At 41.3% G+C, this 13,719-nt stretch overlaps 1 protein-coding gene across 6 annotated transcripts in view; it reads right to left on the reverse strand.

Moving 5' to 3' along the window:
• Positions 1-13,719, reverse strand: part of NCOA5 (nuclear receptor coactivator 5) — a 30,231-nt gene that overhangs the window by 5,947 nt on the left and 10,565 nt on the right. For 2 of the 6 annotated variants that reach the window (XM_070589327.1, XM_008521645.2), the window contains exons 2-5: positions 12,411-12,477; positions 3,297-3,623; positions 1,536-1,672; positions 201-327 (exon numbers count right to left, since the gene is read on the reverse strand). In XM_070589327.1, the coding sequence (XP_070445428.1) occupies positions 201-327; positions 1,536-1,672; positions 3,297-3,623; positions 12,411-12,448 (629 nt within the window). In that variant the 5' untranslated portion in view covers positions 12,449-12,477. Of the gene's footprint in view, positions 1-200; positions 373-1,535; positions 1,673-3,296; positions 3,624-12,410; positions 12,478-13,719 lie in introns of all 6 variants that reach the window. The other 4 variants (XM_070589329.1, XM_070589330.1, XM_070589326.1 and 1 more) reach the window with 3 other exon arrangements.

The raw sequence follows: 13,719 nt of genomic DNA on the forward strand, positions 1-13,719 counted from the left end.
ACTAAAAATTTCCCTTTGGGGGCCCAAGCCAGATTGCAACAGGTTTTCTGTCACCCACAACTGAAAGAACTCTGGCTAACACAGCACAGCAATGCGAGAATACTCATCCCAAGTCCAGAGAGTAGAGCTGCCAAGAGGGAGCCTGAATTTCTCTTCTGAACCTTCTCCTTACTCAGGAGAAATATCCAAAGGGTTCTTACTTAGTCTGCTTGTTGACCACAATCACAGAACAGTCAACGGGCCTCTCAGCATCAAAGCGTCTCTGGATTTCCTCAAAATATTGACGATAAAGCTCTTCTCTACGCCGTTCCTCACGTTTCAAACGCTCTGCAAGGTACCACCAGGGAAAACTGAAATATGGACTGTGTCTTTCTATAAAAATAAGTCACAAGCCTTATTTTGAATCCTAAAGTACTTGTAGGCAAAGGTCATAACACACTGTCTCTCTGAATTAATCTTCTAGACTGGCCCCTAAAAATAACCAGAACAAGTATTTTTTAGTATTATAAATTCATTGAAATGGAATGGCTGGAGTAAAGGGCATGGTCATTTGAATGCTTCATCTGATACATATTCCCAAATTGCCCTCTAGAAAGGCTGTTACTGATCTACCCTCCACAGGGGCGGATCCCCCAGTGCTATTTCTCTACATCTTAGTCAACACTGGGGATTGTCTTTTTTTTTTTTTTTTAAAGATTTAATTTTTTTCCTTTTTCTCCCCAAAGCCCCTCGGCACATAGTTGTACATTCTTCGTTGTGGGTCCTTCTAGTTGTGGTATGTGGGACGCTGCCTCAGCGTGGTTTGATGAGAAGTGCCATGTCCGCGCCCAGGATTCGAACTGACGAAACACTGGTCCGCCTGCAGCGGAGCGCAAGAACTTGACCACTCGGCTGCGGGGCCAGCCCCTGGGGATTGTCATTTTTAAAAATTCCTGTCAACCTGATAGGTAAAACATATTTCATTATTATTCTAATTTGCATTTTTGGGACAACTATTTAAGACTCCTATTGACAGGTACTAGATTTTTTTTGGAAAAAAAAAATCAGGTAGCAAAGTTTTATTGCAAATTAAAAATCAGGTTCTTATCTCAACTTAACCAGGTATAAAACAATTTAAAAATCTTTAACGATGTATTGAGAAAAACCAGGCTTTTAAAAAACATCTTTATCTAAAAAAGAGATGCTGTTAGAAATTATAAATAAAACAAAAAACCCCACATACTGCATAGAAAACGCAGATAGTTGTAGTTATTTGGTCAATGGGCAAAAAGAAAGCACTTCAGCTCCAATCTCATGTTCATTTCTTATTGCTGATATTTCATATTTATTTCCTCTTGTTGGATGACTAACCCAGACGAGGTGCTAGTTTGCATTTCAGAAATGATTTCCAAGCTCACTGACAGGCTATTCGTATTTCTTCTTCCGACGAACTGCTTAGCTAAGTCATTAGCCCCTCTTCAACTGGTTATTGGCTCCTTCCTTCTTTTGTAAAGTGTTCTACCAGTATTAGGAATATGCTGTTTCTGCTGATTTACCTTTTGCACGAGACTGACTTTCTGGGCCTGGAGGGCCTCGTCCATCAAAGCTATCTCTATAACGGTCATAGTAAGAGTCATCCTTTCTCCTGCAATAGTCATCCATTCGCAGGTATCGGTCATAAGAGCCTTCTCTCCTGAAAAGTTAAAGAAATTGCACAAAGTTAAAACTTACCTTGCAAAAATCAGATATAGAGAATTCTTCAAGACCCAGTCCCCTGTGTCGAACTAAGCACAGTAAGGCACAGGACTTTGGGATTAGACGAACAAGGTTTGTATCTGGGACTCACTGCTTATCAGCTCTGAGGCTGTGACTGAGTTAACTTGCCTTGCAAAATTACTGGGAAAATGTACAGACAGCTCTCAGCATAGTCCTTGGCATAAACTAAGTGCAAAATAACTGGTAGCAATGATTGATATTAATTTTGACGAACCATTCCATTATCCCTCCATCCCCCTTCCCTGTGCTTTTCAAAAGCTGTGGCTAAAAAAACCCCTTATATATGAACCATAATTTTTTTCTTTTTAAGAAGATCAGCCCTGAGCTAACTACTGCCAATCCTCTTCTTTTTGCTGAGGAAGACTGGCCTTGAGCTAACATGCACGCCCATCTTCCTCTACTTTATACGTGGGACGCCTACCACAGCATGGCTTTTTGCCAAGCGGTGCCATGTCCACACCCAGGATCCGAACTGGTGAATCCCAGGCCGCCAAGAAGCGGAACGTGCGAACTTCACTGCTGCACCACCGGGCAGGCCCCATGTACCATAATTTTTCATCACCCTGAACAAAACAGTCTGAACAGAAACTCTGTACCTGTTAAGCAGTAACTCTTCATGCCCCAATCCTGCAACCTTTAATTTACTTTGTCTCTATGCATTTGCCTTTTCTAGATGCTTCACATAAGTGGAATCACATTACATTTGTCTTTTGTGTTTATCTGGCCTATTGCACTTCGCGTGTTTTCAAGGTCCATCCATGTTGTAGCAGGTGTCAGAATTACCTTCCTTTTTATGGCTGAATAATATTCTACTGTATGGCTATATCTTATTTTCTTATCCATTGATCTATTGATGGACATTTGCGTTGTGTCTACCTTTTGGCTACTGTGAATAATGTTGCTATGCACATTCACACAGAACTATCTGTTTGAGTCCCTCTTTTCAATTCTTAGGGTATATGCCCTGGAGAGGACTTGCTGGGTCACAGTAATCCTACTATATTTAACTTTCTGAGGAACTGCCAAACTGTTCTCCACAGCAGCCACACTACTTTACATTCCCACCAGCAATGTATGAAGGTTCCAGTTTCTCCACGCCTCATCAACTCTTGTTATTTTCTGTTGTTGTTGTTTTTTTAATATAAATTATTACAGCCATCCTAGTGGGCATGAAGTGGTATCTGATTGTGGTTTTGATTTGCATTTCTGTGATGACTAATGATGTTGAGCATCTTTTCACGTATTTACTAGCCATTTGTGTGCCTTCCCCGTGCCTTTGCATTGTCAAAATAATCTGCACTCCATCTTTCTTCCATTTGCACAATGTTGCTTTTCATAGGCCACAGGGAGATACCAAGATTGATCCATGAAGCATAATTCATCAAACATTCACACATTCAGCAAATATTTATTGAGCAGCACATCTACCATTTGATAGACAGTGGAAACATAACCACCCTTAGAGAGCTTTTAATTAGTTCAGCAGAACACACATAAAAAGAACTGTTACAAAAAAACAAGCAGACTGGCTGCATATGTACCTGTACATGGGTTCTCGGGAGTCTCTCATGTCTCTGTATCTGTCATACATGGGGTCCCGGTGATCTCGAAAATCCCTGGAGTCTCTTAGATCACGAAAGTCTCTAAGATCTCTCATGTCCCGAGCATCACGCATACTTCTGCTGTCTCTGTGATCCCGAATGTCTCTGCTGTCTCTGTGGTCCCGCAAGTCGCGGGGATCTCGCATGTCTCTGCTATCCCGGGCATCCCGGCCATTTCTGCCATCCCTGGGCTCTCTCCTTGGACTTCCTCGAATTGGGGATCGATCACGTCTTGTATCTCGACCATCTCCAAAGCCATATGGATCTCTGTGGGAGGCAGCAAGAAGATGTTAAGACAAAGAAACTGAAGGTAGCCACCCCTTTAGCTCTTTATTGGAGGAAGCCCCCACCCTTTTCAAGCGTTTTTCTCTAAAAGATAGAGCCAAACAGTGAGAACATGACTAAAATTTTAAGGACGGTCACCCATCTGGTCAGCAAATAAAGACTAGTAGGTTCTAGAATCTCAAAAGATTAGGACATCAAAGGAAAAACGTACGACCCAGAACCAAAGGTTCTGACTTGGGTCATAGTATTTACCAGGCTTCAGGGAATCATTCCGTATTCCTTATGCATGCCAAACTATCATCACAATCTCAACAAGTTTTCAAAGTGAAAGTGTCTTTCCCTTAGAACCTATTCTCTCCCACCAGACTTGTTTGAAAGAGATTTTAAAAGGGGGAAAAAGTTGGGGAGACATAGTGGCAAGACTCATGAAGGAAAAAAGAGCAAATGGTACAATCTCATACAAAGTAACAGTGATCAAGAGAGTTATCCTTAAAGTACAGAAAACTTCACTTAAAATATCTAGCAGGATAATCAAATTAAGGGATAAAAGAAATAGTCTAACATGATACAGTCAAGTACAAGAACACTCTGTTTCTCTGACTTCTCAACACAGTTACTGGGTAGCGGTCTCGCAATCTGAGGTTTATGTAGAACCTGGTTCCTTCTCACCAAGGTTTTTTTTTTAAACAAGTGTTTGCAGTCACAGATATGTTTCGCCTGCTCTGATTCAATATTCTTCATGAAATGTTCCCCTCTACTGGAAACTCAACCAAAGCATATCTAAAATTAAACTCCTTATTCAACCCACTCAGTCCCCTTCTCGACTTCTTCACTTCTGCCCAAAATCATCTCCCACTTAGCAAGGTTTAAATTCTTCAAAGTTAACTTTGATTCTTCCTTCCCTACCCCAGGGAGTGACTTGAATCCTGTTTGTTTTTCCTTTTTATTCCCACTGGATTCATATATTCAATCCAAACTCTACTTCTATGTTGGCACCAACAAGTTTCCAAAAAACAAAACAAAAACCAATCTTCCAGATTTCACTTCACTCAACACATATAAATACCATATTAACTAGCCGAATTGCCACCTGTTACCAATCACAGCTTGACTATAGCGCTTCCGGGCCCCCCTCCCTAACAAATCCAGCCCCTTTTCCAACTATTCTCTCTCCTTCATTTCCCCATTCAACTTCTTCAATTCTCCTTAAGCTATTCTTCTAACTTAATTCACACGACTTACCTGTCTCAATATTTCTGTTCACATGGTTTTTCAACTTGGAATATTTGTCCTGCACTAATCCAAGTATCACCCAATCCTCACAAATTCATGTCCCATGTCTTCCAAGAAATCTTCTCTAATCTCCCTAGTAACTGCTGCTCTCTCCTCCTGCTCAACTCTTAGAGCACTTACTATTTCTATTACTCATCTTGATCTGGGATTTACCTTTTTACAGCAATGCCTTCTTGTTTGACCCACTTTATGAGTTACCTCCTCCAAAAAACTTGCCCTGAACTCTTGATCTTCCCCAACAAATATGTTCTTCCTCCAGTCCTTTCCATCTCAATAAATGACATATCCACCTACTCAGTTGCTCAAGCCAGGAAACCGGATGTCATCCTTTCCTTAAAGCCCCATCCACTCTTCTAATCATATTTCCAAATTCTGTTCATTCTTTCCCTCAAATTGATATCCATTCTGCCCACGTTCCTTTACCTCCATTGGGACCACTGAAAGCCAACCCACAATCATCTCTCCCTTTAGAGCCTTCTAGTCTCCCCATTTCTGCTCTTGCCTCTTTCCTAATCTTTCTTCAGATTACTCTAGAGCGATCTTCTTTAAATATGTAAAACTTGTCACTGGCTTTCTATAGTATTTAGAACTCAATCCAAAATCTCTACTAAGACCAGTAAGATGCTGCACAGTCTCGGCTCCTGTCTTCTCCAACCTCATCTCACCCTCTCCCTAGTTTGCCGCTCTCTTGCCAGACTGGTCTTCCAGCTACAACTAGCCAGTTTTTCTTGACGCCTCTACTAGAGCAGCAGGAACAGATCCATACTCACTTTCCAGGTCTCAGGCACAAGTATCCCATGCTGCCTGATTCTGTTAGTTTAAAAGTTTATCTTCTGCCCCTAAATCCTGGCCACGTTCTCTCATAGCACTTGTTTTTACTTATGTCATTTATCACAATTCGACGTATCTACCTTACTTGTTTAATGTCTGTCTGCCTCACTAGACCGCAAGTCCATGAGGACAAGGACTGTCAGTCTGACTCTCCACTATGAACTCACTATGTAGGTTTATGTCTGGCATGCAGACGCTCTATAAACAAGCTGAATGAATCTTGCTCCTGTACATATTTTTATTACTGCATTTATCACACTGTTGTGTAATTGCTTGTTTACATGGCTTCCCTACCAAACAGTAAGCTCTCTTGAAGGCTTTGTATTCCTAGGACACGGTATGGAGTTCAGTAAATGTGTAATGAATTGAATTATTCAACTAAACTATAAGCCTTTCAAGAGCAGGCACTGTTTGGTTTATACTTCTGTCATTTGCCATGATTACACATATTAGGCATTCATCATGATGCCCTCAGCTTGGTAGAAAACCTCAATTTTACTTCATCCACATGGGCACAGCAAAAACAATTTAAATGCCAATTTTGCTTCGATGAAAAGTCCTTGTCAGGGCCGGCCTTGTGGCCAAGTTCACACGCTCCACTTTGGTGGCCTGGGGTTCACCAGTTCAGATCCTGGGTGCAGACCTACACTGCTCATAAAGCCAGGCTGTGGTGGTGTCTTACAGAGAAGAAATAGAATGACTTACAACTAGGATATACAACTATGTACTGGGGCTTTGGGGAGGGGGAAAAAAAGAGGAAGATTGGCAACAGATGTTAGCTCAGGGCCAATCTTCCTCACCAAAAAACATAAAACAAACAAAAAAGTCCTTGTCATGTATTTTAGGGTTACAAATACTCCTGATTTGTGAGAGCAAACATATGGGAGACCAGGGAATCTAAATGAGGACAGCTAAACATTTTTCTATTAGAATAAAGCGCAGACTAACCAAGGTTCTTACTTCAACTTTTATGTCAAGTAATCCTCCTAACATGTGTAACATCTGATATTGTGTATAATGTAGGCAAACACTCAGGAGCGAATGGGAAGGGACAACTGCAAGTACTTCTGGATTAATGATCGGCAGATAAACCTGCCTTGGGGAGCAGTTAGAAAAAGTCATTAGAGGTAGAATCAGATTTCAAGTGTTCTTGGCAGTCAGGGCTGAGAGAGATCATGAACCTGACAGACCACAGACCACACACAAAGCCTCGGGCTGGTGGAAATGGGCGTGGAGATGTGGATAAAAACACCATGTCACAGCATTTCATTCACAGCCTTAGGATGATTATAAATGCCATATTTGGTTCCCATTCTTTTGAATCCACTGAAATACCTTACTTACCTGTTAGAGTCCGTCCCTGAATGTTGACTATAACCCTAAATTCCCAAAGTCTGGGTTCATGCTTCCAGTTTGAGAAGGTAAGCGGCTCCCCTTCCCTCACTGAGTCCATGTGCAACAAAACTACTAATTCCCCCTCAATTGCCTTCTGGGTAAAAACGTAGAAGAGGGTATCACAAGGGGGAAAAGAACCAAAGGAGTGGTGGAAGTAGGGACAGAGATGATGATAATTCCTTAAAACGAAAAGGCAAAAGCTTTTTTCCTTTCTCCAAAAGATGAGCAGTATGGCAGATTGCTGTTCTTCTGGAGACAAAAACAAAACAAAAACCCCTTTAGGGTCACTTTAGGACCCAAACAAAGAACTCCCCAGAACAAAAGGGCTCCTGAAGCTGGCCCCAACATCTTTCTCAAAACAAGAACTAGTTAACAAAAGGGTGGTGCAGTATGAGCATTCCGAGTGCCCCAAGGACAAAGCCTGCTGAACGGGATGTTGAGCTCAGATAAGTGCGTTAGAACCAAGTTTGTGTAGCACAGTAAGGTTCCTAATATCATCCCAGGGCACCAGAGGTGTTTTGCTGGAGACCAAATACCACTGTACCCTCAGTTACCAGGTCACTAGACGCTAAAAAGAAACTGAACAGTGGTTAAATAAATCTCAGCACTGTAGTTCACAAACTGAAGGCAGGTGACAAACACTACTAAAATTCTGTTGCAAATTCCTCATCTATTCAGCATGGGGGAAAAATGCCAAATGCTCCTTGCCTTGAGAGAAATATAGTCATATCATTTGGAAACATTTGAGAGGTAAAGGAAGGATGGGAGAAGGGAAAGACCATGGCTCAGATGGCAAGTGATGTGCTTCTGGTAGAACCGCCTCTCTTCCTGGGGACTGGTAGGGTTTGCAGAGCACTAGGCAGTCGAGAGCCCACCCAGTAAGAAGTGACAGACGATTATCTTGGAAGACTGATGAACTCGGAACCTCTCTGGCTAGAACTGAAATCTCAAGTTCAGGATGATGTTCTTTGGCCTTGGCTGTACATAAAGTCAGGGAGGAAGGTCTCTGTCCTTCTCTTCATCAGTATCTCCTTTTTATTCACTGGAATATTTTCCTTGGGAGGACCAGCCTTTTTTTGCTCCTGAAAAGAATCCTTCATCAGTTCTTCATACTTCTGTTCCATCACAGATACTGTCCACAAACATCCTTATCTAGATGGTTGGCTGCTGTGTGATGTTGACCCCCCACCATAATGGCTCCCTGCTACTGTCAGAAATGGAGATGATAGACTTGTGCAGAATTTTGCCATTAGGTACACGTAGGATGTGGGGCGCAATGAGACATCACACCTCACAGATCCAAGTTTTGTAAGTGCCTATGCCTCTCCCTAGGAAGCACGCTGATGATTTTCTCAAGCACAAATCCGGCTTTTCTGTTGGTGGAGGGAGCACTCGCTGAGAAATGATGGCTCTTCTTTAAGTGTTAGTGCAGAGGTAATCACAGCCTGGAATCTTTAATTGTGAGCCCACCTAGAGCTCTGGCTGTCTCATACCCAAGGAACAAGCAATTATCAAAGGAATTAGCACTGTGGATACGTAGAAATCATCTCTGGCTACATGAGAAACTTGTCAACAGCTAGGTTATTTCCGATGAACCAATCCCTGATGACTTTCACCAAAGAGGCACCAGGCCTAAGATCCTTCACAAATACATGCGGAAAACTCTCTGCAGAGCTTTTGATGTAGACAAGTTAATTCTATTTGCTCTTCTTTAGGTCATGGAGGAAGGATTAAGAAATACAGAGTCTCACTTGCAGGCCACCTCTGCATAAGGTTATGCTCCAAGACCTGAGTTGCCAAGGTGTTGAGCTGAAGATGGAAAATGAGAACATGTGAGGTATAACCCGAATAAAGGTCCAGTCTTTGAAGAAGGTAAGGACTAACACGAAGCACCAATGCTACACGACTTGCCTGGTAACTATGCAGTGTACTCAAAGGAGTCCAATGAAGTGGTCCAAAGGTTAAATGATGAGAATTCAGGCTGAAATTTGATCTATAGCAGGGATCCCTGATGCAGAGTTCTTTGCTTGGCTGGGCCAATATTGTCAGAATTACACACTGGCAGCTGGAGTCATTAGGGAGGCACAGTACTGAACAGAGAGCAATGCCAGCAGAACTGTCGCTTACAGAGACATTTGAAGAGGTGATAATCCTGTGAAAATTCCCAAAGATACCTAAGTGTTTTGACACTCAAGGTTAAAGTCCAGCAAAATGAGGTGTTACAAAGGTCTTGCCAGCACGCTTAAAAACAATTTTCTTATTAAAAGTAGCAGCACTGAAGACATAGAGGTACAACTTAAGGGAAAAATTTGCTATAGGTACAGTGTTTTTTTCCTGTGAACAATGCATTCTCTATGGCTGGGGCACACCACATTACTAGGGTTGCCAAACGCAGGAAGTTTGGTTGTTGTCAAAATACTGGTACATCTGGAACTACCTCAAAGCTTTGACTGGAAGCACGCACCCAAAGAGAGTGATATCCAGTGTTCACTCTCAGAGAAATGATTAGTCCCTTCCAGGCTAACCACCCACCCATTTTGCCCACTTATTGCATTTTATTTCTGCCCGATTGCTGTATCTTAAGAGAGAATGCATGATCACGGCAATGATCAAAATGTTAGTGTTCTATTTGGAACATAATTTTCAATTTATCTGGCTTTAGGGTTTTAAAATTTTTATTTTTAAAGGTAAAAAACTAGGACTCTGCATAGGTTTTAGATGGGGTTCAGAACAGATTTTATTAAACGTGACATCCCTCTTCCCTGAACCTTATTAAGCATGACTGTGTGAAACTAAGTCAAGTAAATAACATGCTGAGGAACCCAGTTAGGGACATATGACCGAGGGGAAGACTGATTCTTAATGGAATGTGAATTAGCCTAGCTGTCCCTCCTATCGATTATAAATAAAGCAGGAAGCCACTGCTCCATCCATATCCCAAACAACCTCATTTTAGAATTTATTTCTGCAGAAGGCGCTATTTTAAAAGGTATATAAAAGTGACATATTTATAGTGGTAAGGAGAACACTGTAAAAGGCCCCCTCCAATGCTGTTTGAATGTTTTTCTGGGGGGGGGGTGCTGTTACTTAAAAAAAAAAGCATAAAGCTATTTCTTCTATTACTGATGAAATTATGGAGTTGCATTTTAGGTTAGGATGAAATTAATCTTTTTAATTTAATGCCTGCCAATGGCTACACTGGATACCAACCAAGGGAGTTGGTTGTTTCCCTAACATTGCCAGTGTTTGTTGAATACCTACAATCAATTGGAAATGTTAAAAGCATTTGGTTAAGTATTATTAATGGGACGACATAAAATATTCTTCTCAATCCATAGCATGATCAGGAACTACTCTTTATTCTGCAACGTGCCCTGTTTTTTTTTTTTTGCCTGCGGAAACACACAGACAACGTTATCCAGAGATCATAAGCATCATGGGGACAAAAGTGGGGAGGATTTTACTAGTGGAGTCAGTATCTTTACAGTTACCAATTCCACACTCCTCTGGCAAGCCACCTTGTTCAGAAACGCAGACATTAGAGCTCCTTGGAAATTGGATACACACCATATCTTTTTTCAAGCCATTTGGCATCCACTGCTTTCAATGGGAACCCCATATTTCTGGCCATTAGATGCAAATTCTAAGCCACCTGTATTCCATGTTTATTGGGGCAAGGAGGAGCAACACAGATGGGACTACCCAACATCTGCAGCATGGTTAGATGCAACATAACAGAAGCAGACATTATATGGAACTGTTGAAGTTCTACAGGATTCATTTATGTTCTTAAGGATACTCACACATAGACACAAAATCAATCAATATAGCATTTACCTGCAAGCTGCAGGCATTCCTAATGGTTTAAGGAGAAGAGACAGAAAACAAATATATATGCTCAATTCTGCAGTGAAATCAATGGATGGCTAGGGCATCCACATGACAGCTGTAGCGTAGCTGCTGTTGTGGTGTCAGATTCAACAACTCTGTGTAGGCAGAGTGCTCAAAGAATCCAACTGAAATCAGCAGCATTACTTTGTTCCTAGGGTCTGCTTGAACTCTGCAGAGCAGACGTGTGTTATCTATTCCTGGTAGGTTAGAAAATACCCTTCACTTCCAAGTGGGGGCATATACACCAAACATACCACAGCTATTCTTTCCAATAAGTAGGTAACAAAACACAGATGTTTTTGTCCCAAAGCAGGACAGCTGTATGTTATGTGTCAGTGCTCAGTTGGGTATATCCACAGGTGATGTGTGGAGCTACCAGCACAGACTAGGATTCACTGTACTCAGCAGTGTTCAGTTCACTGTAGGAAATGTAGTTTACAGTGGTACGTAGTTTAGGTATAAAGTTTACTGTGGAAAATTGGCATTTTTACCTGGGGGCAAAGGCAAAATGCATACTGTGTATCCTCTTGGGCCCTGAAGAGACATCAGATATGAAATATATCATATCTGCCTACATTCCACACAAAACTACACACACTGCATCCACTTGCGTGCTGTTATGAGGCCAGACAGTTTGGATACAATATACTCATCTTTTGGTGTAAATGATAACATTAATAAGGATCTTCCTTGAGAGAAGAGGTCAATTTAATGCTTATCTCGAGGGTACACGTCAGCACTATCTCTTTTGTATATACTAGAAGGAAGAATATATTGGGGAAATGTCCTTTACTTCCAGGAAAGCTAAGAAAAAGGGAGACTTCTGAGAGGTAGAGTGTTTTTGCCCTTTTTATTTCCCCTCAATAGGTAACCCAAGCATGCGAGCAAACAGGGGATGTGCGGCACAGGCACGGCAGCAATCTGTCAAGCAGCACTTCCGTAAACCTGGGTTAACATCTGGACCGGCAGCCATTTGGAATGAAGAGTCGAATCTCTGCTGCCTGCTGCAGTGCAGCATGGCACACACCAACGGCCCTGGGGCACTCCTCCTGCGGTGGAGGCTCCCACTGACACGTGAGCTGGGGACAGACAGAGGTTCATCCTCTTCCAATCACCTGCAACTCATGTTGCAAGCTGAACTTGCTGGGTTTGCCACCGAAAACACAAAGCTTCCTCTGCATCTCCTGATGTATGTTTAAAAAAGCAGCAAGGCCCTTCACACAAAGTTCATGTTCTTATTGTTTGCTTGAGCGTTTCTGATTTGTTGGGGGGAAGAAAAGACCCTTGATGTACGAAGTTGGGCTTAACTCCCCAGAGCCCAACTCTCCCAGGGTAACTCACTGCTTCAGGGTACTTTACCTTCGTGTGGGACTGGGTCTTGATGGAGCCGTATTCATATTTCTTCTTTCCGCTGCCTTATTAATATCTGAAAAGAATAATCAACCCATCTGTTCAATGCTACGGAATAAAAACAAGATCATCAGCACATTTCAAATGAAAGCAACAACAAAAAAACTACAACGACAAGCAGACGGTGTAAGAAAATCCATTCAGAAGACACACCGTCACTTGGGCAATTTTATTAGGTCACGGCAGCACAGTGTCAGGGCTGGTAAGGAACGTCCTTCAGTTTTCTAACACATAACGTGTGTAAAACTGATTTGATTACGCCAATGCTTTACCACTCTGTCGAGCCCTAAACCTAACATCTGCCTCCTCCAAAGGAGGAAAACTAAACTCTTGGAGAGTCAGTTGAATGATTCTTTTTTGAGGGGAAGAGAAAAGGAGAAAGATAAGGGGAGAGAGAGTTTAAAAAAAAAGAGCAAAGGCAAATAACTCCATTTTACGTTATAAAGAAGTAAGAGTTGGACTCCATTGTCTTAAAATTTCCAACATTCCATAAAGCAGGGCTTCCTTTTAGTGTGCCTTGTGTTACATTCCATTGGACAGAATCTTCCAGAATGAGATGTAGGAAAGAAATTAATTTTTTTTCCTAAACAAAGTATATGATACATTAACATCTATAACCCTCATAGATAAGTAACTAAGAATAAGAATTGGCATTTGGTATAGTACGATTAGATAAGAAAACACTCATAAGAAGTTTCCATTAGAGAAGGCTGGTATATACAACCAGATAAGGGAGAACAGTGGAATCATATATACTTATAGAAAAGCCAATCTGCCCAGTTAAAATCTGCTTGCTAAAAACAAAACAAACTTGCTTCACAAAAATTGAAGTGAACAACAAAAACACTATGTATAAGTAAGAACTGACGAAGTATCTAAAGAAATGTACAAATCCATGCCCAAAGATAACACCTGACAATTTTTATATGACTTAAAGACAAATAAACGCATGAAAAATTTCATACTTTAGTTGAATGAAGAAATAAAACTGCTTCCTGATACAGTGTAGTTTTGTTCCGCTTGTTCCATATTAAGCAATTAATAGTCTACCTACTGACATTAAAGGGTATTAAGCACTCACATAATTAAGTGCTTTAAAACAGTAATTATGTATTTTAAAAATTCCAACCAGAGTCCTATCATGCCAAAGACCACAGTAATAACAAACAAGCTTAAGAGGTCTGGTATAGACTTTACCCTACTATGTTGTGAACTTCTGAGTTCCTGTTCAAGTGAGAATGATATTCAATTCCATTTT

This window comes from Equus przewalskii, chromosome 21, assembly GCF_037783145.1.
Source record: "Equus przewalskii isolate Varuska chromosome 21, EquPr2, whole genome shotgun sequence".
NCBI classification, from domain to species: domain Eukaryota; kingdom Metazoa; phylum Chordata; class Mammalia; order Perissodactyla; family Equidae; genus Equus; species Equus przewalskii.